This window comes from Buceros rhinoceros, unplaced genomic scaffold (genome assembly GCF_000710305.1).
Source record: "Buceros rhinoceros silvestris isolate BGI_N320 unplaced genomic scaffold, ASM71030v1 scaffold3694, whole genome shotgun sequence".
In the NCBI taxonomy this organism is placed as follows: domain Eukaryota; kingdom Metazoa; phylum Chordata; class Aves; order Bucerotiformes; family Bucerotidae; genus Buceros; species Buceros rhinoceros.
Window position 1 is genome coordinate 68,699 of NW_010407623.1, and position 26,695 is coordinate 95,393.

The 26,695-nt window shown below is 37.4% G+C and overlaps 1 protein-coding gene across 1 annotated transcript in view; it reads right to left on the reverse strand.

Moving 5' to 3' along the window:
* The window catches only part of CACNA2D1 (calcium channel, voltage-dependent, alpha 2/delta subunit 1), a gene marked incomplete at its 5' end in the record, with an annotated part of 54,235 nt that overhangs the window by 18,388 nt on the left and 9,152 nt on the right, over positions 1-26,695 (reverse strand). The window contains 15 exons of the mRNA XM_010134538.1: positions 2,589-2,641; positions 2,734-2,886; positions 3,419-3,490; positions 4,720-4,758; positions 5,994-6,061; positions 6,430-6,516; positions 7,782-7,885; positions 8,873-8,935; positions 9,144-9,228; positions 12,188-12,285; positions 13,932-13,992; positions 15,888-15,964; positions 18,196-18,257; positions 23,847-23,918; positions 24,996-25,067. Coding sequence (XP_010132840.1) covers positions 2,589-2,641; positions 2,734-2,886; positions 3,419-3,490; positions 4,720-4,758; positions 5,994-6,061; positions 6,430-6,516; positions 7,782-7,885; positions 8,873-8,935; positions 9,144-9,228; positions 12,188-12,285; positions 13,932-13,992; positions 15,888-15,964; positions 18,196-18,257; positions 23,847-23,918; positions 24,996-25,067 — 1,166 coding nt within the window. The remainder of the gene's footprint in view (positions 1-2,588; positions 2,642-2,733; positions 2,887-3,418; positions 3,491-4,719; positions 4,759-5,993; positions 6,062-6,429; positions 6,517-7,781; positions 7,886-8,872; positions 8,936-9,143; positions 9,229-12,187; positions 12,286-13,931; positions 13,993-15,887; positions 15,965-18,195; positions 18,258-23,846; positions 23,919-24,995; positions 25,068-26,695) is intronic.

The window sequence follows — 26,695 nt, forward strand, 5'->3', positions numbered from 1 at the left end:
GTTTCACCTGACTCTCTTAACCAATTAAATGCGGAATTATCGTATTTGCATGGAATAATTCTATTTGTCCATTACCCAAAACAAGGAAGTTTTAGCTCAAACCAGGACAGCAACCCAGGAGACTCCTGGAATGCATTGAATATAACTTCTTAAGCCAGGCAACACAGTCCTACCAGAGGGGATGAGATACTGGGCCTGTTGGTCATCCAAGGCAAACGAGCTCGTCAGTGACAAGACTGGAAGCAGCCTGGGCTGCTGTGATCACACACTGGTGAAGTTCACAGTCCCGAGGGATGTGGGTCAGGCAGAGTAAAGTCAGGACACTGAATTTTAGAAAAGCAAACTTCCAGCTCTTTGAAGAGTTAGTCAATAAGACCACCTGGGAAACAGCCCTCAGGGACAAGGAGCAAAGCAGAGCTGGCAGATCTTTAAGGAGACCTTCCATAGAGTGCAAGAGCTGTCAATCCCCAGGTGCACGAAATCTGGCAAGGAAGGGAAGAGACTTGTGTGGCTGAGTTGAGATCTGCTGGTCAAACTAAAGGGCAAGAAGGAGATGTACAGGCAGTTGCAGCAGGGACTGGGATCCTGGGAAGAGAATAGGGATGGTGCCCAGTTGTGTAGGGATGGGGTCAGAAAGGCCAAGGTGCAGCTATAGCTGAACTTGGCAAGGGATGCAAAGAATGATAAGAAGGGTCTCTACAGGTATATCAGCCAGAAAAGGAAGGTCAAAGAAAGTGTAACCCCGGCACCCACCCCATTTTGTATCAGTCTTCACTGGCAACCTCTCTTCCTACACCTCCCAAGACAATGGACCACAAGATGAGCACTGGAGGAGCAAAGTCCCTCCTACTGTAAGAGAAGATCAGGTTTGTGACCACCTGAGGAACCTGAACATACATAAGTCTATGGGACCTGATGAGATACATCCCAGAGTCCTGAGGGAATTGGCTCATGTAGCTGCTGATGTAGTTGTCAAGACTCTCCACAATAGTCCTGGCAGTCAGGTGAAGTCCCTGGTGACTGGAAAAATAGAAGCATTGCACCCATTTTTAAAAAGGGTAGAATGGAGTACGCTGGGAACTACCAACCTGCCAGCCTTGCCTCTGTGCCTGGCAAGATCATGGAAAAGATTCTCCTAGAAGCTATGCTAAGGCATATGGAGGACAGGGAGGTGATTTGAAACAGCCAGCATGGCTTTGCAAAGGGCAAGTCCTTCCTGATCAACCTAGTTGCTTTCTATGATGGAGTGACTACATCAGTGAACGAGGGAAGAGCTGTGGATGTCATCTATCTGGACTTCTGTAAGGCCTTTAACATGGTCCCACACAACATCCTGCTCTCTAAATGGAAGACATATGGATTTGATGGATGGACTGTTTGATGAATGAGGGATTGGTTGGATGGTGACATCCAGAGGGTAGTCGTCAACGGCTCAATGTCCAGATGGAGAACAGTGACAAGTGGTGTCTCTGAGAGGTCCGCACTGGGACAAAAACTAGTTACTATCTTCATCAATGACAGAGAGAGCGGGATCAAGTGGACCCTCAGCAAGTTTGCAGATGACACAAAGCTGACTGTTGCAGTTGACACACCTGAGGGACAAGATGCCGTCCAGAGGGACCTGGACAAGGGGGAGAAAATGGCTTCTGTGGACTCCATGAGGTTCAACAAGGCCAAGTGAACTGGTCCTGAACCTGGGTCAGAGCAACCCTCAGTATCAGTACAGACGGGGGATGAAGGGATTGAGAGCAGGCGTGAAGAGAAGGACGTAGGGGTACTTGTGGATGAAGAACTGGACATGAGCTGGGAATGTGCATTCACAGTGCAGAAGGCCAACCATACCCCGGGCTGCATCAAAAGAAGCATGACCAACAGGTCAAGGGAGGTCGTTCTCCCTCTCTGCTCCGCTCTGGTGAGACTCCACCTGGAGTACTGCTTTCAACTCTGGAGTCCTCAGTACTTGAAAGACACGGACCTGTTGGAGCAGGATCAGAGGAGGCCACAAAAATGATCAGAGGGATGGAGCACCTCTGCTACGAGGACAGGCTGAGACAGTTGGAATTGCTCAGCCTGGAGAAGAGAAGACCCCAAGGAGATCTTAGTGCAGCCTTTTGATACTTAAAAGGGGCTGATAAGAAAGATGGTGACAAACTTTAGCATGGCCTGTTCCAATTGGACAGAGTAATGGTTTTAAAGGAGTGGAGATTAAGACCAGATATAAGGAAGAAATTTTTCACAATGAGGTTGGTGAAACACCGGCACAGGTTGCCCAGAGAGGTGGTAGATGCACCATCCCTGGAAACATTCCAGATCAGGTTGGATGGGGCACCTGATCTAGTTGAAGATATCCCTGCTCACTGCAGGGAGTTTGGACTAGATGACTTTTAACGCTCTCTTCCAATCCAAACTATTCTATGATTTTATGATTCATATGCTTTTGTTAAATGATTCACTGACAGGCAAACACTGATTTTCTTAAGACTTCCTGCTAGAAGAATGTAAAGACGATATTCTGAAACCGGGATTCAAGTGAACCCACTGAATAATTCTAGTTTGCGCATATGTATTTCCTTCACACTTGAACTTACCAGGCAGCTGCTGAAGCCCACCATCCTAGATGCAAAATATCTGTTATTGTAGGCTGGGGAAAAAAACCAAGAGAGATTATGTTATTTGTATTAACACCCACAGACCTCTAAGGGATTATCAGTCACCACACAAGGGACTACTGACCACGTAAGCAGAACGAAGTCCAGATCCTTGCTTTGGTTCTTCTTCGGGATCGCAGACTGATTGATAGTCATACGACTTGTTAAAGGCATACAGGGACATGTTAATCAGGTTTCGCATCAGGCCAGGGTCAATTTCACCAAAGAATCGCCCAATCTGATGAGGTAGAAAATACAGAGATAAGATAAAGTATTTCCAAGTAATGTCTCATAAAAAAAGTGAACCATTCTTATTTTTTTCTACCCACATTTTTAATTCTACAGAACTCATCTGGTTGTACTGCTTATGTGTTTATTTCTTTGTTTAATTATTTCTCTAACAAAGGGAGTTGGAGAACTCCAGTTGGACATTAATTGTTAAATGCACTATCGATGATACCACCTTGCTTGGGGAAGAGCAAAAGGATTGTGAGAAAGGTGTGTGGATGTCATACTACTTGCCCTCATCATCTGCAGCTTAGCAGCCTGAGGGCAGAGCACAAGGAACACAACTTGGCAGAAGTGTGATATCTTGAACCATGAAGAGGACTGTCAAAAAGACTAACAAAATAAATGGAATTTCTGACACGGCACAATTTTTGTGATTCAGAAATGTTATTCTTAGGGTAAGCTGAGAGTAAAATGCTGGGTTTTTCTCTTAAAACTACTTCTTATTGTTTTTCATGGTCTGTCCTTAAAAACATACATACCTGTTGCGTATATTCATCCCGATTTGACATCAGAAGAAATCCACCATCATCAAGGATAACACAGTCCACATGCTATTGTAAGAAAGTAAAATATGTTTTGCAGGAAGGATTTGTCAAGAGAACACTCTGTAAGAAACTATTCTTTTTTCAACACTTCAGAAGTATCTTCAAATCTCTGTGGCTTAGACTAAATCACAACTCCATAGCCAAGGGCCAATGCTAAGCTATAATAAATAGCATTATCAGTATTATAAAAGTTTGTACAGATCAAAGGCTTATTTGTCACTTAATTTCATAAAAGTTGTTTGTAAATTCTTATTTTGCTCCGTTCTTTGTTAGCTCTAAGAGTGTTATATTCTTACTAAATCTGATTATAATTGAATCTCAACTCATAATAAAGGACTCGTGTGCTTCAGCCTTGTTTGAAGTCCTTTTCTATTTGCAGCTTTTAGTGGTAAAAACCTTAAGGGCAGACTCTCAGCTTGCTAGTCATAATTATTTTCACTTGCCAAGGACCGTAGTGGGTTTCTTCCAGGTGTCAGGTGCAGGAATGGGAAGCCCACTAGTTCCCTACGCTTTGCACTTTATTATAAAGCTCCCTGCAGCTATGGATTGGCGAGATAGCAGTGAGGCCAAAGAGATAACCTCCCAGAGTAACCTTTTTGCTGTAACTCCTGCATTTAATGATCTTCACACTCCACAAAAGAACTCACAGAAGACCTGAGCGGAGAAAGCTTTTAAGCACATGGCAGAACCTGATCCTGTGACAGCCCCTGAAGCTGTGCTCTCCTGAGTGCTAGCAGAGCTATGGGACCCCCCAATCCTGAATAGGCAGGGAACAGAGAAGAGGATGACTAATGACTGTTGAAAGGAACATCACGTACTCTGCTGCTTTTCAGTTTCCATTTACCCTTCTTAAGGTACTTCTAGTATTCTTTTACTCTGATTTTTTTTTAATTATTCCCTTTCCTCAGGTTTTACCTCTTGCTTTGAAAATTACTGTTAACATTTTTCTCACATTTTTCTTCATTTTCTACTGCTCCTACTCTGTTTTTTTCTTCCCTCTACTTCTCATAACCTCATTGCAGTAACTTGCAAAAACCACTTCACTTGACTTTCATACCCTCTTTTACCCCCTCCCCTTCTAATCTTCATCTCTTTCTCAAGACAAAAATGATTGAATCCTGTTTTAACATTAAACCTCAAATAATAATGCTACAATCATTGTCTTAGATAAATCTATAGAGAATGAATGAATTTTCATTATTTGCCAGATAGTCATACACTGGACATATTCTTACCATACTGTTTCTCTCACAGCCACAGATTTCACTGTTGCACTAAAAAACAGAAGTAGAGTAATCTTCACAAAAATGTTTCAAAACAAACTCTATTTTTCAGTGATATTAGTCAAGATGAAGTTATTTGATTTTCAATGTCTGCATATTAATATAAGCTCATTTGGAGTGTGTGTTATCACAAATATCTCTGAAAAATTTGTATTCAGTGATTATCAACATCACAGTCTCTACTGTCTTTCACAAAGACTCTGATACATTTCCCTTTTTAAGTATGCTCACTGAATTACAGAAAAATAGTTTGGAGGACTTTATAAAAATTAAAAGAGAAAGAACATGTACATTTCTGTACCCAAACAGTCTTCCTTCACCAGTCTCAAAGCATGGGACTTCTACGTGATAAAAAAAGCCCAAAATCTCTAGTTAACTTTTATGGCTTTTATGGCTTTGATTAGTATCTTGATTTTCTTTTTCTTGCAATACGTGTATGTTGAAACACATAACTGTCTCCTTGTATTACATCCTGAGCAAAGCAACTACCAGATAATGCTGCAGTCATTCATCTCAAATTAATTCTGACATACTCCTCTTTCTTCCTCTTTTTCAGTTATGTATTTTTGTTGTTAACTGTTCTGACATTTAGTCAATGCATTTGCCTAAGCATTGAACTACTGCTCTAATATCTACAACAGCCAGACAGTGTTATTGATTCTCTTAATATACAGCCAACCAAGCAATATTGCCTCATCCATCTGTTCCATAATTGTCTTCATTTTGCGCCTCTCCTTTCCCAAGGTACTATTAATTCCTCAGTTTTTCCTTCCATTTAGCCTTGCCTTCTTTCCATTTACACCTAAGCATTAGATGTAAGGAATAAAAGGGTTAAGCACCTATTTCACTAAGTTCTGCTAGAATGCTGAGATGTTGGATGCAATACAAAACCTTGCTGTTCACTGCTTACCCATCCTTCAAATTAAATAAAAACATATTCATCGATCTTTTGCAGATTTTATACATGGCTACAGCATAATCTTAACAGGAAGCATACTGGCCAGACTATGTAATTTTTCTTTATCCATGTTCTATAATTATGACAGCAAGACATGTACAAAATACAATCTATTTCAACATAGATTTATGTGGAAGATTTAAATACCACAGCTACTTGGCAACTGCACATCAGTGTGACTCTGGCACAAAGAGCTTTTAGACCTATTCACATCTGAAGCTTTGAGAAATGCAAATAAAGTTCAAAAAAGACTTGGTCAATTGCTTACCAGGCTCTTGATTGTGGTTTTTGTGAAATTTTCCATCCAGCTGGTTGCATCAATTTTTATTCCAACAACTAACAAGAAATACATGAAAGCCTTTTTTAGTAAAATGAAAAAAAAAAAAAGGTAACTGTAGAATCCTAAAAAAAACAGGGAAAAATTGTAGTAACACCTAAATTATTAAACTGGAAAAGGATAAAATATGAGTTTTGCTCAGCTGTCTGACCACCAGCATCCTTCTTGAGACTAATAAATTAAGCACTCTTACTCAAACACAACCAGATCTTTGGCTTGATTTCCACTAGCAAGATTTAAAAATCTCAGAGAAAAGAATGTTATATAAAGTGAAGTTTCTTTGAAATCTCAATTAAATTTTGAATTCACTGTTGAGCAACAAACAAATAACTCATGTGTTTAGAGTTTCATCACCACTCTATCTTACCTGCTGGCTTCAGAAGCTTCCCATTAATTGTTATTTCCACAGCCTTGCTTACCATAATACCTGTTTCATAGCTATTGGCACCACTTTCTGAGAGTGTATAAGGGAAAACAAAACAAAACAAAACAAGGTTAGAGTAACATAAAAGCCTCTTCCTCTGAAACTGAAATTAATGATTATTCAAATACCCAGAATGCTTCAAAAAATCCTGCTTCAAAAGCACTGACCCAGTTGCACTACGCATTTATCACCTGTAATAGCTCAGATCACTAACATCTGGATGTCTAAGAGGAGCACTTTTGTTTACTTTTCTTTGTTCACTTTTCATACATGGTTTCACCGCTTCGTAAAGTTACTCAGCCTTTTTTTCTTTTTCCCCACTGCAAACAGAGCCATGAATAGCTTTACGCATGTGAGAAGCTCTGTTAAAACCAGGATCAGAGCCAAAGATTTTATCCTGCTGTCATCTGTGTATTTTTCAATGCAGGGTATACTGACACCAGTCACTACTCAACAATTACTTTTCTGATGGACTTCAGCCTGTTTTCAACACTGCTTTGTATGAAAAAGCAAGTTAAAAGTGCATTCCCTGGAGCTCTTTGTGGAACAACAGAGACCTCAGGGAATTTAGTTAATTATTTCTTAATATTTAATTGAGAAAAGATGCAATAAATAAGTATAAAATAATGGCAATAAAAGATCCCATATGTTTAAGAGTGGAGTAAGTCATTTGTAGTAGCATCTACTTTTAAATGAACTTGGAAAGGTTAATGCCGCTCATATCGGTTAATGACCCTTACTGTTGTGCATATGAAGATTTTAAATATCACAGTATTTCAGATAAACTGATTTTGGTAAATAACAGCAATTTGAACTAGAATTCAAAAGCAAAGTTTAAATTAAGCAGTGGTGCAGGGGACAGAGCTGGTCCCCCAAGTTAGGTTCAGTGCTTAGGAATTACACAGCACACAGCTCAAATAAGGCTTTTTTAGGTAGTATTATTGTCCCCGAGTGCAATTTTCTTTCACTTCCTTTGAAAATAATTGTGCCAGAGCATCTCTGTAGAACAGTTTCCGCATATTAAATGAACACCAGTCCTCTGCATATGTTCAACTTTCTTAATTCTGAGCATACAGGGCCACCAGAGTCGATGACAAATTATGATGTCCCTTGTTTAGTGCTATCTCAACTACCTTTTCCTTAATAATGGGTGACGCCCCAAGATTTTTTTCCTCATCAAGTGTCACACTTGTATGTTTTGTCAGTGACCTCAACTGGTCCCTTACTTACACACTCAACAAGTACACTTATATTGGACTAGCTAGCTCTGACATTTCAAAGCAGTGATGACTTACTATTGTAGTATGGAGCTGTGAAAATATAGTTGTCATTATCCAAACTCCGTTTATAAAAGCTGACTTCGTAAGTTTCAGCATTTTCCAACCAATCTTCTCCTGCCCTAATCACAAAAAAATAGTGAACCAAAAAAAGGGTAGTTAGAGGCTCATTAAAGCTGTGCTCAGATGGGGTTTTTTCCTACTGTTTCACAGTCGGAAATAATGTGAGTTTCATTCACATAGTTCTCAGCCTGTCAGCTTTCACTGGTTAACTGCCAGGTATAATTATTAAAAAAATCTTGGGGGAAAAAAAAAACCAAACATATTCTTGGAACAACACAGATCTCTTCTCACCATTTTTAGATATATTGAGACAAATATAACTGCAACACTACTTACAATAAAATATAAACAAACCTTTACAGCACATGCTGCCTCTTGAGAAACCATCCTAGGATGTTTTATATCATTAATAACATCAAAACAGAAAAGAAACTGATTTTGAGAGTAAAATTCATTGCCATTTTCCCATTTTGGGGAAACACAGAAGAACCTAACAAAATAGATACATTTGCCATTTATCAGTTTATTTGTCCTGGAGCCCTCACTGTTCCCAGTCACTGATGGGGGTGTCTACCTTATTATATGATCAAATTCACATTCCCATTTTGCCCTCTGGTAATGATACATACTCTCTCTTCAAGTCCCTGGACCATTAGGTCTCCTCTTATTAGCCTTAAAAAAAAAAAATCACTTACTGCTTTACAGTACTCGCAGCCTGCCAGCCTGCCATACAAATGAGATCTTGGGAGTAATTAGGGACTAGCATGGCTGCACCACTGTTACAAGGGTACTGCTTTTACTGCTACTCTACACTGATTAGAAACTCGGATTACAAGGACCTGTTAGGGGAATAATGTCACAGATCATTTTCAGGCAGTGACACAGGTAAAATCAAAGACAAACAAGACAGTCCATTCATTTCATAGTTATTGGTACAGATTAGACTGTAGGAGAAGTTGCTTTTCATTCAATAAATCCATCATTTAACATCCCACCCTTTCATGTTCCAAAATTATCATATTATAGTGTCTTATAATAATTGTTACCTTTTGGGGAATACTCTAGTAATTCCACCATCTGTAACAACAAACTGTGCCACAACTCCATCACTGTAAACAAAAATAAGATTTAAAATGAAAACTGAAATTCTCACAATTTCCTATGTCAAGACTTGCCATTTAAGTGCATTAAGTATCTTAAGTGATTTAAGTATCAGTCTGGTGTAAATGTTCATTGCATGTCTGTATACACATACAAATATTATTTTATTATCAAACCGAAATGCAAAAAATCACAGTCAATAAAAAGAATACTTACAGAGACAGTTTGCTCCAATAATTTTGGGCAAGTTCATTTGTAAATCCTGCATCCAGCAAAACTCTAATGACCATATCAGTATTACCTATCAAAAGAGTTAAGACACTCATCTGAAACCATATGACATGGAGGTTCATTAAGCAGCTAAAATGAAATTCTGAGTTGTTGAAATGCTACACCCCCCAAAACTGGGCTATTCCTATTAGACATACTGTCTAACTTCAAATTACATCATGTACTTCGTGACAAATTGATTCCTCTCACTCTGTCTTTACTTAAACTTTTCCTTCATTTTATCCTAAAAATCTATCTTTGTGTAGTAGGAATAAGCAAAGAAAATAATAAGGTCATAGGTCTAAGTTTTGCACAGGCCCTATGTTAAATTCAGAATTTAACGTATTTTTAAAGCATGTTTTGATTCAAACTCTTTTTATCTCAGGGGATGCAATAAAATGACACGGAATTTTTGGTTATACTTATTCTTACATGCTACAAAAATGGAGATAATTCAACTACGATATAAATCTATTTAAATCAGTTAACTCCAGCCTCTCAAAACCTCCTATTTGCCATCTGAAAATGGGTACAAGAAAATAAACTAATTTGAATTAGTAGCCTAGATGGACAAGTAATTTTTTAATGTCTTTAAAAAGATGGTTTGAAGTCAGTGCTTCTCAAGCATCTTTTCCAGTACCACTTTGCAAGAGAAAGTTCTAGGAATGGTAAGCACACATATTAATTCAGATTTTACTACTATGGAAAATAAAACAGGGCTAAATTAGAGATGAATAATGTAAATGGAAAATCTGTCTTCAATGTCACACAGTAAATTGGTGTTGGTACATCAATTGTTCCGTGACTGGAACCTGCAGCTCTGAATTCTGCCAAACCCCAGCAACATTGTTGAGGAGACTAAAAAAATCTTTCTGGAGAAAACTAAAAATAAAACCCACCAACTTGTCTTTAGTTTTGCTCTATAGTGAGCCATGACATCTTCTGTGCTTCACCCTAAGTATCAGATTCCAGAAAACCGATATTGACCTTTTTTAAAAAAAAAAATTTACAAACCAGATCAATTTGGACATGTATTTGGGTATTGAAAAGCCTTGTAAGCTTTAGCAAAAGGCTTTTTGACATAAACCACTTAAGCCTGAATGAGTGAGCAGGCTATGAACAGAGCCAGCCGCTCTGATTGGCCAGCAGGAAGCACTGTCTCATTTCATCTTAACGCATTAATTTCATTCTCATTAGATATATTTCCATGGCTTAGCTAGGTAAACCTGTTGAACTGCATCGAATGCCACAGGCTCACCTTCCCTATTCACTATGTACTATGTCATAGCATAACATATAATATATTACGGTACTGTTTTAAAAATATTTCTTCCATTGGAAGTAATGAAAAAACTCCAGTAATTAACATAAGGATGAAATTTGGAGGGCCTTGCTGCATCCACATTTTCCTGGAAATTAAATTGCTATTCTATCTGAATATAAATATCAAAACATGTCTCTGCCAATTATAGGATTCTGGATTAATTTAGTATTTCGGATCCCCTGGTACTGCATGCACCTCCACAATGTGGAGGAGATTTACTTACTTAGATCAGCCAGATGTTGAAGACAGGTAGAGTTAATTGCCCTTGCTGTCCCCTTAGTAACAGCAGAGGTAGTCGTCAACCTTTCTGGCTAGCTTCTAACAGTTTAAACTTGGATGGGGTGAGTCAAAATATAACAGGCATTAAATGTATAGTATATAGATTATTTAAGTTTGGGGATTTTATGATTTATTCTTTTTGAAAAGCTTTTAATTTCCATAGCCACTGATTCCTTTAGTCAGCAGGGTTTAATTATTCAGGAGACTATTTTTAAAGTAACTTAATTATTAGGGAAAAAAAAAGGAAAAAAAAAGTTAATTTTACTGTGGATTCTAGAATGAAATATAGCAATAATTTGATAACATTTTGGCATAATTACTTACTAAGCCCTAGTGTACACTACAACATCACTAAATGTGTCCTCAATATTTGCTTATATAACCTAGTGAATATTAAATTAGAGTTTTCAGTTATTAGCTGGTTTAATCATTCGAGGTGAATGTTTTCATTGCAAAGACTGAATCAAGGGACTCTAGGAAAATTTCAGTCAATCAGTAATGTGTCAATGAATAAGATCTCTCTGTTAAAACCACAAACACCCACACTTGCCTTTTCTGAGATCTCATATCTAGGTGCACATTCCTTCAGTTACCTGAAGGTCTAACAGAGAGATTCATATTGAACTGACCATGATCCCTGACAGCAACATGTTAAAAAGACTCAGGAAATGCAAGACAAACATTTAATTTTTTGTAAGAACAAGACATTAACCCATTACTGATGGTTCATTCGAAAGTGGAACTCCTCAGCTGTTCTAAATGGAGCTTACGGAGCTATTTCAAGATGCAAACACCTTCCCAAAGCCCTGTGCTCACCACATGCAGCAGTTACATGAATCTGTGGTCTTAAATGACTCAAGTCCAGGCAAGATCTCTTTAACCGATGTGTATACCAGCAATTGGAAAGAGTATCTTTTATTCTGGTTATTGGTTATTTTGGTTCTTGGCTCCTTTTCTTCACTAACGTTGGTTCTATAAACTGACAAGAAAGCAGACTGGAGGTTTCATTAAAAGATTTTTAAGTCTGTTTAAGACTTACTTTGGCCGATACGCTCAAGGGAAAAAACTATCAATTCTAAATATTTCGAGTGTATTAAAATTAACTGTAGTTATTTGCTGCTAGAACAGAATGTTGAGAGGGAAACACTGGATGCATAATGCCCTGAAAACTTTGTTAAATAAACCCAGAAAACTGAAAATTAATTTTTACCTTGGGTAGAAATCTCACTACTATATGTATTTCTAATAATTAAAAAAAAAAAAAATCAGTGAAGATAAAAACCAAACCCGCATAATTTGACCATGAAAGTTGTCTTTTTCACTCACCCTCATTTTGGAGTAATACTTTCCTAAGGAAAAACTTTGGTGAATTAAGAATAATACTTACATGATGGACTACTTGGAGTATTTCTGTCAATAAATTCATTGAAATTTAATAGAAATTCAGTGTTGTTTTCTGACTTTTTTACATCATTACAGTATTCTCTGAAAAATAAAACAAAAAAATCAGTCTTCTCAGATTTGTTTCCTTTGTCTCTAGAATATTCCATGTTGACCATATTGAGTATTTCAGACATCTAAAGGGAAAAAAGTGTTCAATTGCCTGCCTAAATTTGAATGATTAGAAAACTCTATGTATGAGATAGGGAATAGATTCCCAGAAAAAGTACTCAGGACTAGTGCAGGCCATGAAATTAGAAGATCACAGAGTCTGTAAACTAAAAAAGAAAATACCCAGTGAATTTAGACTGCTCCTGGGATCAATTGTACTGGAAAGTACATGGACTGCTGGTTAAAACACAATCACTTCATGCTCAACACAGGCTTGATTTATGGGATAAAGTCCTATCCTCTGAGAAGTCTTAAGGGCAATTTTAATAGGGTCCACACCACATGAGCATATGCGGTGTCTTTGTTTTGACATATGCAAAACAGATAAATAGTAAACTACTGTCCTTTACATAATGTAATAAAATAAAGCGATGTATCACTGGGTGATTCACTGAATGCAAGCAAGCACAATAAAAGCCGCTGGGTATTTTGACGGCAAATATTAGGTGGTGAGTGGCATTAAAAAACTTTAATTAAAATGTAGCGAGTATTCAGCAGTAAAGCAGGGAGCTCTCTTTATAAATGAGCTTTTTATATTAAATTAATTGTATGAACAAAAGAAGTCTGTTCAAATATTTCATATTAATAAGCTACCGTATGACCCTTTACCACGATTCTGAAAAACCACAGGCAGAATTTGCCGTACTATATCAACATTCACGTTTAAACAGTTCCACATCAAACAGGCATGGTTCACATAGATCATTCTAACAGTTAGAATCTTGCTGAAAACTGCTAATTGGTCCAATGGATTATCAATAACTTCAGTTCTTCAGAAAAATTAAATTAAACAGTTAAGTTGAGATTCAGCTGAAGTAAGAAGTCTGTTTTACATACAAATCAATCTATTCATTGTAATCAATCTATTAATGGAAATTAAAAAAAATACAGAAATTTATAAAATGAATGAGAAATGCAAGAATTCTCAACTGGCCTTGATGGTACAGCATTTCCTTTATTTCTCATAACTATCTTTTAAAGGAGTTTATGTTTTAAGAACTATTTATCATATCATGTTTTCTTTGTAAACAAACATTTACAAAGGCAACAAGGACTTCACAATTTCAAATGAAAAAACAAGTAACTAATGAATTTAATCAATTTACAATGACCTAATAATTTTTTATGTTCAGTAAATAAAAAACTAATTCATCCTTAAGTGATAGAGAGCTTTGAAACACTTGTAGTTGGAAAACACCTCAAGGTAAGTATTATGACACCTATTTTATAAAAGAGAAGCTAAGGTACAAAGTTGTTAATGAACAGGTATATACACATTTTCCATTAAAACATCAATATCAGATATTACAGCTCTCTTTGATTAATATAAATAGGAAACAGCCTGAAGACGCTATTTGCACTCCAGCAAGAAGAAAAGGTTGATCTTAAACTATTTTACTTAACGTTTTTTTACCAAAATGGAACTTTATTGGTCAGGTCTGCATTTTGTAAACGTCATTAATCTCATCAAATGCCTATTTACAGCTGAAATAATACTTATCACTGGGAAATTAACTGACCTTGGTGCTATAAATGTATAGCCAGCTTCATCAAAATGATCCAGCTTCAGTGTTTCTGAATCTACAAAGATGAAGAGTAAATACCAAGTAAGTAAACTGGGCTTTTCGCCATCATTTTTCTTCTCAAAATATTTGACTAGCTTTTGCATGCATCCATGAACGTAGAAGAATGTTTATTTTGAGATGCTTTCCTACCAATACACTGTATGCTTCTCAGTATTTTACAGTATAGGAAGAAATTACTTTATTATTATATACAACATACACCTGGCATCAATAATGTATCTAACAACTTACTTAGAGAAGACATTTCATTAACATGACAACTTGAAAACATATGAGATGTTTTCATTAGAATTACAAGCTGATACAAAAAAATACTTGGGACACCGAATTGTTAGAACATGAAGGGAAAAGCTACTAGAATTTTCTCCAATAAAGTTTCAAAAATCACCCACGTAAGCATCACTTTCAATGCTACTGAAAATAAAGGCTTTAAAAGCTTGCATCACTGAACACTGATAGGACCAGACAAAGAAGGAGTAGAGATTAGCAACATATTGAAATGTGCATGAAAACAGGAAAACACTTCAGTTCCTTTTTTTTTTTTCTTTCTATTGCTGTGGTACCCAATGATCATGGGAAAAGTCCTGAGACAAGGAATACAGAGGAGAATAACCAGTAGGAAGAGAAATATAAGTGAAAATTATCAACTGCAGTAAACAGAAGGAAATTGAGCAACGAGAATATACTTGCCCTTTTTGATTGCCACTATCCATCAGAAAGAGAAAGCAGGGAAACAGAAAAAAACAGGGTAAAGCAAAAGGGGTCACAAACCAATATTTTATTCAAACAGCCCCTTGAATAAAAATATTGTACATAGATAGATCAAAGGTTCATTTTACATACAGCTGTAGTCTGGAAAAAAGACAAACATCTTCGAAGACTGAAGAAAATGTCCTTCTCAGTTATTTCTCAAGCACCTTCTATATACTGTGTCTGTTTCAAGGGTTTGTTTTGCAGGTTGTATTGATGTAAGCGCAAAACCAGATGATCTGATCCATCAAGAGAACCACATTAACTCACTAAAGCTTTAATTTTAAACTACTTACTATGTGACAAAGTTATGAAATAAATCACTGGTTATTAAAAACTTGCTGTAGTCTACTTCATATGCAGGAGATGATGGTAGAGGATGGTTTTTGCTAAACTAATGGTATCTTTGCTGTCAAAGATTCACAGTGCTTTTCTAACTTTATTTTACTGCTTATTTGGTCAAGTTTATTGTAACACTTGGATAAAGGATGTTATGGGTTCTATTTTTCCTACTATCTAGATTACAGTTAATCTACACCTAATAAAGAAAAAGCATTTAAATACTCACAAGTATAATTTCCATTTATCTCTCCAGAATCTGTAAATGGCTTGAAATAAGCCTAATTCAAAAGTACATTACAAACGTCCACTAAAACTATTTGTAAAATGCAAATTATAAATCTAGCTGCAAGCCAAACCAGCACTTTCACATTAATCTACTCCTATGGGCAGCAGAGGTAATTTGCTAAATATTATACTGTAACTTCTGTAAAAATAACAAAAAAAAATGCTTTGCTATTATAGTCTATATCATGACATTAGCTAGTAGAATGAAAAAAATAGTATCCAGACCCTTAAAATGACAGCAACAGAGGATACACAAAGCAATGATTCCACAGGCACAGAGCAAAGGGAAAAGGATTGTCAGTGAACTGGGGTACCTGCACATATTCTATACTTATAGAATATTCCTTGTACCTTGGCTGTTACAAGGGGTTAGAATCATTGCTGCAGATTTTGGGTACATCATGATAACATCAGTCAATCCCACAAAGTTTATGGATTTTAAACACTGGTTTTTTAAGTGAATCTGAGACTTGGCAATACTATACAAAACCAGGAAACCTTCATAGTACTTACATCTGGCTTGTGTTATTGGTTCTTCTATTTTGGCTTTAATATAATAAAAACTGTATGATGGTAACACCAATGCCAAACTGCAATAGAAATGAGATGAATAAAGGAATTATGTTATTTGTAGCAGCTTTCCAGTTTCAGCTTCTATGTATTTTGAAAACAATTAACAAGTTTGGCTGTTGGATCATCATGAGACAAGATGATCACATAGTGACATAACAGCCTCACACTTTGTAATAGACACGAGAAGGTTCACGCCGGTCCTGCCCTGTGTTTATTTCCATTTGTATTAATGTTTTTAAGAATAAATGCACTTTTTAAGGGATAATCAAGGAATTTCCAAATAACTGCAAATACTAAATCTCATGATTTCTTATATCTTCTTCTAACACATTTAGCATCCCAATGTAATATGTGCCAAAGTGACCATTGACTGTAAAAACCAACAGGAAGTACTGCACAGACTTGTACACATCATATAATGACAGACTCTCCTTTGACTAATAAAACAACTATCAGTATTCATTAGGAAATGTGTCTGGCAATACTTGAATTCACATTACATTCAAGATGCAAAATATTTTCTTGAATCATGCAGTAATCACGAAAAACTTTTGAACAACATTGCGTGCTAACATTTTAAGATCTGCAAAGAATTTCCAACGCATTTTCTTTTAGACTGTACTTGTTTTTATTTAAAAAAAATAGAGCTTGTTTTTGCAAGTAAATTCAATACATGTGTAGAAAAGTTCAGTTCTAAAAATGTACGTAAAGGACAGGAGGTACAAGTAATCAATAAAAAGGTATCATAATCTCCCATATCGCATCCTTTTTTCACTCAGATTTCACCACTAGAACTGCAAAGGCTCCTAATGGATAGCCGCAGAAATTATCATTAAAAAGTTGTACAATTGAGCCATAAATGAGATGACCTTTAATGACAAACTTGCCATTTAAACAATGTAAGTGAGATTAGTAGAAGGCTATCACTAGATACTCAGCGATTCTCCTCTAGGGAAATCAGTAGCAGTTTACCTGTCATTAACAGTTATTGCTAGCAGAAATTGCTAATTAAAAATTATAATTTTATGTTTAATAGGTTTTCTGCAATGTGACTCCGTGGATTTATTGCTGTATCTCATGTCAGGGAGTTCAGGAAGAATGAAGAAGTCAGATAAATCCACTGTATTTCTTTAGTAGAGTGCTAGAAGGTTGAGTGTTATAAAAAACTTTATTTTCTCACAGAGTATAGAGGCAGTTCAAGAGAAAAATGGGATGCTGAATAAAAAATACTACACCTGCAGTCTCTTGTTAAAACTGATTTGTTTAGTTTTACATATAAATTAAGATTTGCATTCTCATTGGCTGTACACCTCTGCAGAATGTAACAGAAAGTGCAAAGCAGCTTGGCCGAGGACTACTGTGGTAATTCACTGCAATAAAAGTACTGTTTCATTAAAAATTTGGCCAATATTTGTATCATCAGTTTTGAACTAGACTAGTTTAACTTTTCTGGGACTTGGTAAACTTTAACTTGTATTGGATAATGTCAAGTTTCTACTTTCCATCTAATGTTACAGAGCTATGTGCTCAAATGGATTTGGAAATAATATACACTCCAATGTGCTGCATTCAAAGGGGGGTGGGTGGAGGGTGGGGGTGTGCTTCAGTCCATTACTTCATTTGCTCCTGATGCCATTCACCACAGAATTTTTACATACAAAGAAGTGTCAGTGCTAATTAGTTAAACTTGTCACAGATAGGTATGTATTTCAGAGATAATCAGTAGCACGGTTCCTGCCTCTAAGTTAGAACATGAAGGTTAGCAAAGTCATAAGCAATGACTATGACTCAAAAAGATTTTCACAAAATGTCACATTTTTTATTTAGACCAAAATATAGCATCATCCTTTATAATATGCATATTAAAAGAAGAACATGGAGACAATGCAAAGAGAAAATGAAAGAGAGGAGGAATCTAAGAGAAAGTGTACCATTAAGAATCAAAGTATACTGTGAAACAGAAAGTAGGATGAAAAGCAAGATTTGGAACATCAATCATACGCATTGGTTTTTCCTGCATACTGAAATGCCCTAGCGATAAATCTCAACAGCAGGTTGAAAGACCGAGGTTCCGGTCCTTAGACAGAGAACAATTCTGAGCTGCAAAGGTGTAAAGGAACCCAGAAAATCCTACAGACCTGGTCCTGACTTAGCTTGTATTGAAAATGTAACACTAAAAATGTTAACTGAAATAAACAAAAAGGACATTTAACTACACAAAATAAGTCAGAGAACAGAAATGACTTACCTGTAATCAGTGCCATTCACAGCAGTCCATGTATACGTTCTATTTCCTTTATCAATGTATCTCTACAAAGAGACGTTGGGGAAAAAATAAGTTATTAACTCTGGGGCTTCAACAAGCATGACCTTTCCTTGAGAAACACCGTGTAAAATCCAGTGCAAATCTGTTGGAATTCTATTTATTATTTTGCTAAAAGCATGACTTGAGCTATAACTCCTTTTCTTAATAATTTTTGAAACTTATGCAAAAGTTGTATATATCCTTTTTAATGAACATAAGTGAAACGCAAATTTAAATAAAACCAGACAAACATGACCTATCATTTTCCCTTTTAAATTCATTAGCCAGGGCTATGCAAACCTTTTTCTCACAGAATCATCTGGTTGGAAGAGACCTTTATGATCGTTAAGTTCAACAATTCACCCTGCACTGTCAGGTCACCATTAAACCATGTCCCTCAGCACCACATCTACACTTCTTTTAAACACTTCCAGGAATGGGGACTCCACCACTTCCCTGGGCAGCCTGTTCTAACGATTCACAACCCTCTCTGTAAAGAATTTTTTCCAAATATCCAACCTAAATCTCCCCTGGCACAACCTGAGGCTGTTTCCTCTAGTCCTGTCGGTTGTTATATGGGAGACAAGGCTGACCGCCACCTCACTACAACCTCTCTTCAGGTAGTTTTAGAGAGTAGAGTTGTAGAGTTGTTCTATGTGATTTAAATTTGATAAAAGATGTTCTCACCTTTATGGACCATTTTGCAGTTAAACTATGAAATGAAAAAAAACCCCTTAATTATAAAAAGACTTTTTAGGTAACTGTTTAACAACAAAAACATGCAGTGTGTGTCCTTCAAGTCACAGTACCCCTGGCTAAATTCATTTTCTTTTGGTATGAATAATGTGAGAGACCCAGTGCCACAGTTCCCCATAGATTTAATCATTAATGCACCTGGTTGACATAATATTACTCAGTTTTTTCACTTTGAAAACTCCAAGTTTATGCCAGCTGCAACATACTATTCTTTTACAGTCGGAGATCTGTAAGTACGCCAGCAATGAAGCCTGTGCAGCTGTTGCACTGCAACATTACAAACACTGGTGAAAGGTACACCAGGTATACCTCTACATTTGTTCTCTGTGGTAAAACAAAAGTGTGAAAATGACCACGGTTATGAAAAAGAGGTGTCTTTTGTGACATTTACGATTTTAAACATTTTCATTATCTGGCTGCTGCTTTTCAATAAAGATGGAGTATATAATTCAGTAGTTACTTTGGAAATAAAAAGATAAAAAGATGCAAGCATCAGCGTCTAATGCCCTGATGCCTTTATATTTAAGGTAACAAGATGGAATGAGAGATCCGTGACCAAGACTATTTATATTTAATAATAGGTCTCTACTATTTCAGCTCAAGAATAAGATGCTAGAACCTAGGGTCTGCAGTCCCTCCAAATTAAATGCAGCACCATGGCTTGCATACCATGTATATTAGCAAGAGAAAAGCAATGCCTGTAGTGGGAGGAAAGAAAGAGAAGAACTGGCCTCTTATTAAATCCCGTTTCCACCAGCACTGTGAACGCACGTGAAAGCAAATTGGCTGAAATTTCCCTTCAAAGACAATCTGTCAGATTACATGTCCTCATATATCAGCTCCCATTTACCTTTGTCTACTTCATTACTGAGCAGCCTGAGATCACCTCATCCCCAGCTGGTCACTGCCAAAGAACCTACACGTGCCAAGGCAGTTTTGCGACCCTTCAGTTTTCACTACTGCCCACCCCAGCTGCCCAAATGTGGCAATGCTTTTGTTGCTATGGCATCTTCTCTGCTGGTTGGAAAGCCCCTGAGGCCCTGAGAGACTTCAGCCCACCCCACCCACACTCGCTACAAGTCCAGTCTCTATGCTGTAGTATGAGGTCATCTCCCAAGACACTGCTGGGGCCAGCTGCAATACAAAAGGAAAGTAACGCAAAGTTAAACCAAAAAGCAAAACAAAAGGACATCAATTTTAAGCCTGAAGACTGCAACTGTCGGTTCAGAGCAACTGACCACATCAGCCCTTTTTATAAGAAAATACACGAAGCTATCATGCCCTAAGTGATGCACAGCTCATGCTTGGCCTGTGATCTGAAGAAGCTTTATTCTGCCTCTAGCAGCCTCCTGGAGCTGGAAGGGTGCAATGCCTTGAAGCAGTTACCATTTCCAGCCATCTCTGGCTGCTCTCTTCTTCTTTCAGAGAAGTTTGAATAGAGGAAGAAATCTTGGGCCATGATGCAAGAGAAGGTGAGGAAAAAATACTTTAATTGGGCACTTAAAGCATCTGGAACCAAAAGATTTGTGATAGTCTATTCAAATACAGATTGTGCTCTGGGCCATGCATAACTGACACATTCTTACACACTCAGGGTTGTCACATTTCCCCCCAGACCATCGTGCTGTAGATGACTCCAGTATTTGCAAGTGTAAATGCTTCACCTCCCTCCCTCTTTGGGCAAACAGTTGCCAGACCGACTGTTTCAGGTCTCATACAGCCTGAGAATTGCAGGTACAGCTGGAGATCTCTTCAACAGCTTTGCCATAAATGCAATTTCTTATATAACCCCAGTGGTGTTACCATATTTTTGTGACCTTCTAATCCTCCTTTTTCTAACTGCCTACACAGGTCTATTTTCACCCACAGGCTTGGAAAGACACTCCTTAAATAAAACAACACAAGTCTAAAAACATCCCAATGGGTCCCTCCCTTCAGGAGCAGATGCCAGCAGGACTTAGGACTTTCTGACAGTGGGTCGGGAACGACCCAGCCTCCCTTCAGAACTGAGAGGACAGGCTGGTGGCTTCCTAGACAGGATGGGCTCCTCACACAGGTAAATTAGCAGAACTGACATCAGAGGTTGCTTACCCTCCCTGCACCAGAAGGGCCCTATTTATTCACCATACTCTAAGAGTGGAACCATTCAGGACAATGCACGTTTTTTTCACTCAGCAGGATTTTCTTGTAGATTGTAAAGCAGCATTGTAAAGCCATACTCAGGAGGGCTGGAGTGGGGGCTTTATAGTGAGAAAGCACAGAAGAAAGACCTGGCAGAAAGCAAGAGGCCTGCTGGTGCAGGTCTCTGCTTGAGAAGAACATGAGAAGAAGTGAAGGGCAGCATGAAGTCAGATCACAGAAGGAATGTGGGCACATTTAAGAAGATCATGTGACTCCACAACTTCAAGGCCCAGAACTTATGGGCACACTTTGTACCTGGACAATGTATGAGGCTTGAGTTAAGTTGACTTTCCTCACAAAGACTGAAGTAGGAAAGTACGACTCTGCTGCCTACCTGATTACATGATCATTATTACCATAATCTTTCAGTTATAGATCACCTACAGTTACATTATTTTGCCCCCCGTGCAGCTGAGGCTCTGTAAAGTATAGAGTCTACAAGTTTCTGCATTTTCTGAATAAGCTATTTCCATAGACTCTGCAATATAATGAAATGCCATGACAACCTTTCTGCAACAAAGTCTCAATCTTGTTAGAAGGGAGTTGATTGAATACATAGATTGTAATCTGTTTCCTCACAGGTGGACATATATGCAAGTAAAGCCACTGACCTCCTCAGTGACACCCGTAGCTCAGGAATAAAATATGCCTCTGATGGATTTGCACAGATGTGGAGATCTTTAGCATTGCTTCCTGTCCTTATTTCCACTTCTTTTAAATAACACTATGAGAAGCAGCCTGCTTTGACAAGTCCAGTGCAGATACTAAAAGGTCTGAGGAATGGTCATGCAATGTCCAGCTCTGGAGTCCCCAGTACAAGAAAGACATGGTCTGTTGGAGACCCAGAGAAGGGCCACAAATATGATCAGAACACTGGAGCACCTCTGCTATGAGGACAGGCTTCTGTTGGAGACCCAGAGAAGGGCCACAAATATGATCAGAACACTGGAGCACCTCTGCTATGAGGACAGGCTGAGAGAGTTGGGGTTGTTCAGCCTGCAGAAGAGAATGCTCCAGGGAGACCTTATTGCAGCCTTTCAGTACTGAAAGGGGGCTTATAAGAAAGATGCCCTGTTGCAACAGGACAAGGGTTAATGGTTTTGAACTAAAAGAGGGGAGATTTAGACTAGATATAAGGATGAAATTTTTCACAAACACTGGAACAGGTTGCCCAGAGAGGAGATAGTCACCCCATCCCTGGAAACATGCAAGGTCAGGTTAGATGGGGCTCGGAGCAACCTGATCTCACTGAAGTTGTCCCAGTTCTTTGCAGGGGATTTGGTCTAGATCACCTTCAAAGGTCCCATCCAACCCAAACTATTCTATGATTATATGATTCTGTGATTCTAAGTATGCTCCCAAAGCTCTGTTGCAGAACCAAGTGACCACAAATTTGACATTGTGAAATCACAGCATGAATGGACGTGTTTCAGAACAACTGTCTCAAATTTTCAGCCTCATCTAGCAAAGGCAACATGTGCATTGCCACTGATTTTCACCCACAAAGACAAGTAAGTTTCTACCATGTCTAATGCTAAAACAGACTAGGACTATGAAATATTCTTTTCTCTATCAAAGTGAGAATAAGTTTATAAGAATCTTCCCTCAACCCAGAGTTGAGTCAGAAGCCTGGTAATACGAACTGCTCAGTATTGGGCATCACTTGGTGTAATTTGGCCAAAATTTAATGCAGAGTTTAGAAGTTGCTTCCATGTATTGAATGGTACATTGAATGGAGTGGAAGTGACGAATGTGCTGATTTTAACAGAACAAAAACCCCTTAAACCCTGGGGCCTGGCTTCCTAGCAATTTAACTTGATTAGATGCTGTAGCATACGCCTTGTGAGGAGGAACTTTTCACTGGAACATTCTGCCATTTAATATTACATACATAAGAGTTGTGTAGTATCTTCTTGCTTCACATTCCTCTGTTAAAACATTGTTAATCTTTGTCAAGCTGTTTTATTCAGAGCAAAACAGTTTCAAAAAACTGTTGTAGAACCGTAACTGTGGGGCATTCTCTGGCCAGAACTGTTCCTTTGGCACCCCATTCATAATTTCTTATGAAGTAGAATGTACATGCAAGGATCCATATGGATTATGAGTATTTCCTACTGCTAGGAAACATGTCTGTCTTGTTAGAGAAACCAGTAGCAATCTGTATCAAGAACAAGTATTTTGGGCAAGAAAATAAAGAACTCAACAGGCTCTTCAGAAAGCACAAGTGCATAATATAACCATAAGATGAATTTGCTTATCCCAAATGGTCTTTATTTATGGCTTATAAATCTTCTATTTTTCTGTGCTACTTTCTTCTCATTCAACCACAATGTAAACTACCAAACCCATTCTAACCCATCTCCACAAGGAAATTAAGTACTTTGTTTTGAGATTCATACACATAAGTAGGCTGGGTCCATTTCCTGGTCAACTGAGTGTACGGCCTCATCAACAACTGACTGATTAATGAAGCACCAAAGAAACAAAACAATTCTTCTTTTCCTAAGTACATAATTTCTTCTACTATAAGCCAGTAAAACTAGCAAATCTAGATGATACAAAATGACTTTACAAAATAAACATCTTTTCACCATTTCACAGGATTTTCCTGGTTTTGTTTCTTTCTGTAAATCTAATTGCCTGCATTCCTATCTTACCTCATCTTGGGACTTGACCAGTGTTTCAAATGTTTTTTCTCCACTTTCTCCATCTATCATTTTTTTCCGAATCTATTGACAAGGAAGAAAAAGGGGAAAAAAGAAAAAAAAAACCCTAGGTGCATGTAACATAAATAATCTTTTCAGTGATTCAAAATATTTCATAGAAACACAGAAAACTGTAATGCATGTGAAAGCCATAGCTCTTAAAGAAAAGTTAAGTTTAAAATTTTCAGATTTTTCTAATTAGAAGATGCTTTATCCAAATATATACTGAATCAATAGAGTTATGAAGCAACAATTCTGGTATAATTTGCATAGCAAGACCATCCCATAAAACTGCTTGATGTTGGGCACTAAAAGGAGTATGAATTCCGTGTGGAGGAGAAGGAGTTTTGACTAGCATTTCTCATGCTTTCCAGCATATCTGTGTGATTATGGTAGCAGTGGTGGTTCACAAACATGTTTTATACCAGCCTGTGAGCAATTCCTCTCTGAAGCAGGCATTTCGAAATAAATTAAGGCAGAATGTCACAGATAGCAAGAAATGTTGATTGGCGTCATTATGAAGGAAAAATTTCAAACAAAGTGAAAAAACATGTTAAAAAATGCAAAATGTTTAAATTTCCTCCATTATAGAACAAACTACTTTTAAAAATTATGATTTCTGAATGTATCACAAAATCAGTAACTAAAAAATATAGAGGAATTAATTTGTTGTTAATAATTAACTTTATTTCTCAGTTCTCTCTCTCACCACAGCAATAAGCTTGCATTAGTAAGAGATAGAGAAATACTTTAAAAATATTTCAGGTAATGTACTAATATTCTATTAAAAAGTGTTCTGTTCTGAAAAATTTTACAGCTCCCCTCCCCAGGGGGACTGCCTCCCCCAGGAACTGCCACTTAATGAAGAAGAATTATTTAAATAGCAATCATGGTGTCTCACAATAAGAGGAATACAATGCATTGCCCCTGATTACAAATAACACAAGTTCATTATAACTCCATCTCTCTATAAAGTCATCATTTGGACAAATTTAAAATTGAAATTTGTAGCGAAATAGATTCCCATTCAATATCTTGAACATTAATTGCTTTTCAGTTATTTTAAAATACATGCAGCAAACAGGTACTAGGTAATCTCACCTCAACTTTAATATCATTTTCCAATTCAGCATCTAGAAAATCCAGCGTGACAGGCTCCTGGGATTTAGGATTCTGAAGCAGAAGACATTGAATGATCAAATAATAAAGACAGAGTGCTGTAATGTTACAAATTATTCTAATCCCTTAATTTCAAATTAAGCTACTTAACTGGGCTTACTTACCCATCTATTTTAATCACTTATAGCATGATGAATTATTAGTGGGCCTTTCTCATTTATTTTATTTCATTAGGCAGAGAGGTTAATTGGGTAAATGAAAATCAAATTAACACTAATGGCCACTGTCTGTCCACAGTCTGTCATGTATGAGGCTCATGCTGGGAAGCTGCTTCCCCTACCACTGGTATGTCAGGGAATTTAAGGGTGGGAAAAGACCCCACAGAGGAAGCATCAGATACGAATCTCTCATTAGTTGTCCTGAATGCAAGAAAGGAGAGAGAAATTTGGGAGAGTTTTCCAGCTAACCAGTAATATGGGACAACTGTACTTTTCTGCAATTTTGCCAAAAGCAGACTACAGACTGCTGTTCTGAGGTGGCAACGGACTGTGGTTTGATTCAAAGGAGCAGCAATTATAGCAAATGATGTGTTTGTCATAAAAAATAAAAATCACTTTTATTGTCAGCATTACAGGCATTCCCTGAACACCTTAAAGTTTTGAATGCATTTCTCTTGACATCGGTACTGTTCTCTCAATTTAAGAGATAGAAGGCTGTAGCACAGAAGTACTGCACGATGTTGTCGACCCTTGGCTGTGGAGCATGGAGAAGTCTGGTGGTCTGCATTTGCAGTAACCCTTGTCCCACAGGAGTGCGGGAAGACCAGCGGCTCTGCTGAACTAGCTCAGTCCACTCTCCCGCCACTGCTCCTTTCTCAGTTGCAGTCTGCATTTATTTGGACAGAGTCAACTTCCATGTGCATTGTTAGGAACCCAACTCCCTCTTTTTGAGTAATTTTGGCTAAGCCAAATTGACTTTATATTATTTGTTGGGTAAAAACCCTCATCACTCGGTAGTTATTTAATGCACCCACCTAGTGAAGGATCTTTAGAAAAAAGAGACGGAGAATTTTATTTAGCCATTTAAATCTGACAGTTTAGAAGTTGAAAAATGTTCAGGTTTATAATTTTTTTTGATTGTTAATAATCTGCTTTGTGTAATAGAACAGTTCATACGTGATAGGATCTCAAGGCCTAGTTTTCGTAGGAACTGAGCGGTTTCTCATAGAAATAGCAACACAAAAGTTGCCATTAGCTCATACTATTATTTCAAGACTGGTGTAATTTCTGGTAATTATATTTTTAGAGGATTTCAGTGATTCAGCTATACTAACTCATTTACAGGGCAGACTAAATTGCCTTCTTTCAAAATGATAATTTTATTCCTTCTATCCTAACATTCTCTGGCAAAATTACATGATAAATGCACATGTGACTATTCCATCACAGAATGCAAGCACGTTTCTTCACAATTTATGTAAGTATTTCCGGTTTGCGCTGGAAGTAACATCCTCAACAGCTGGCAAAAGATGCCTTTATACAATAGTCTGGAGCATTAAGAGCTTAACAGTAGCCCTTATTTTCCAGAGTGTAATATGCAACAGTGTTAACAGACAAAAAATTATTCCTTTAAATTCTTGGGGAACAAGTGTATATATTTCTGGGTATATGGAATCATTCCTG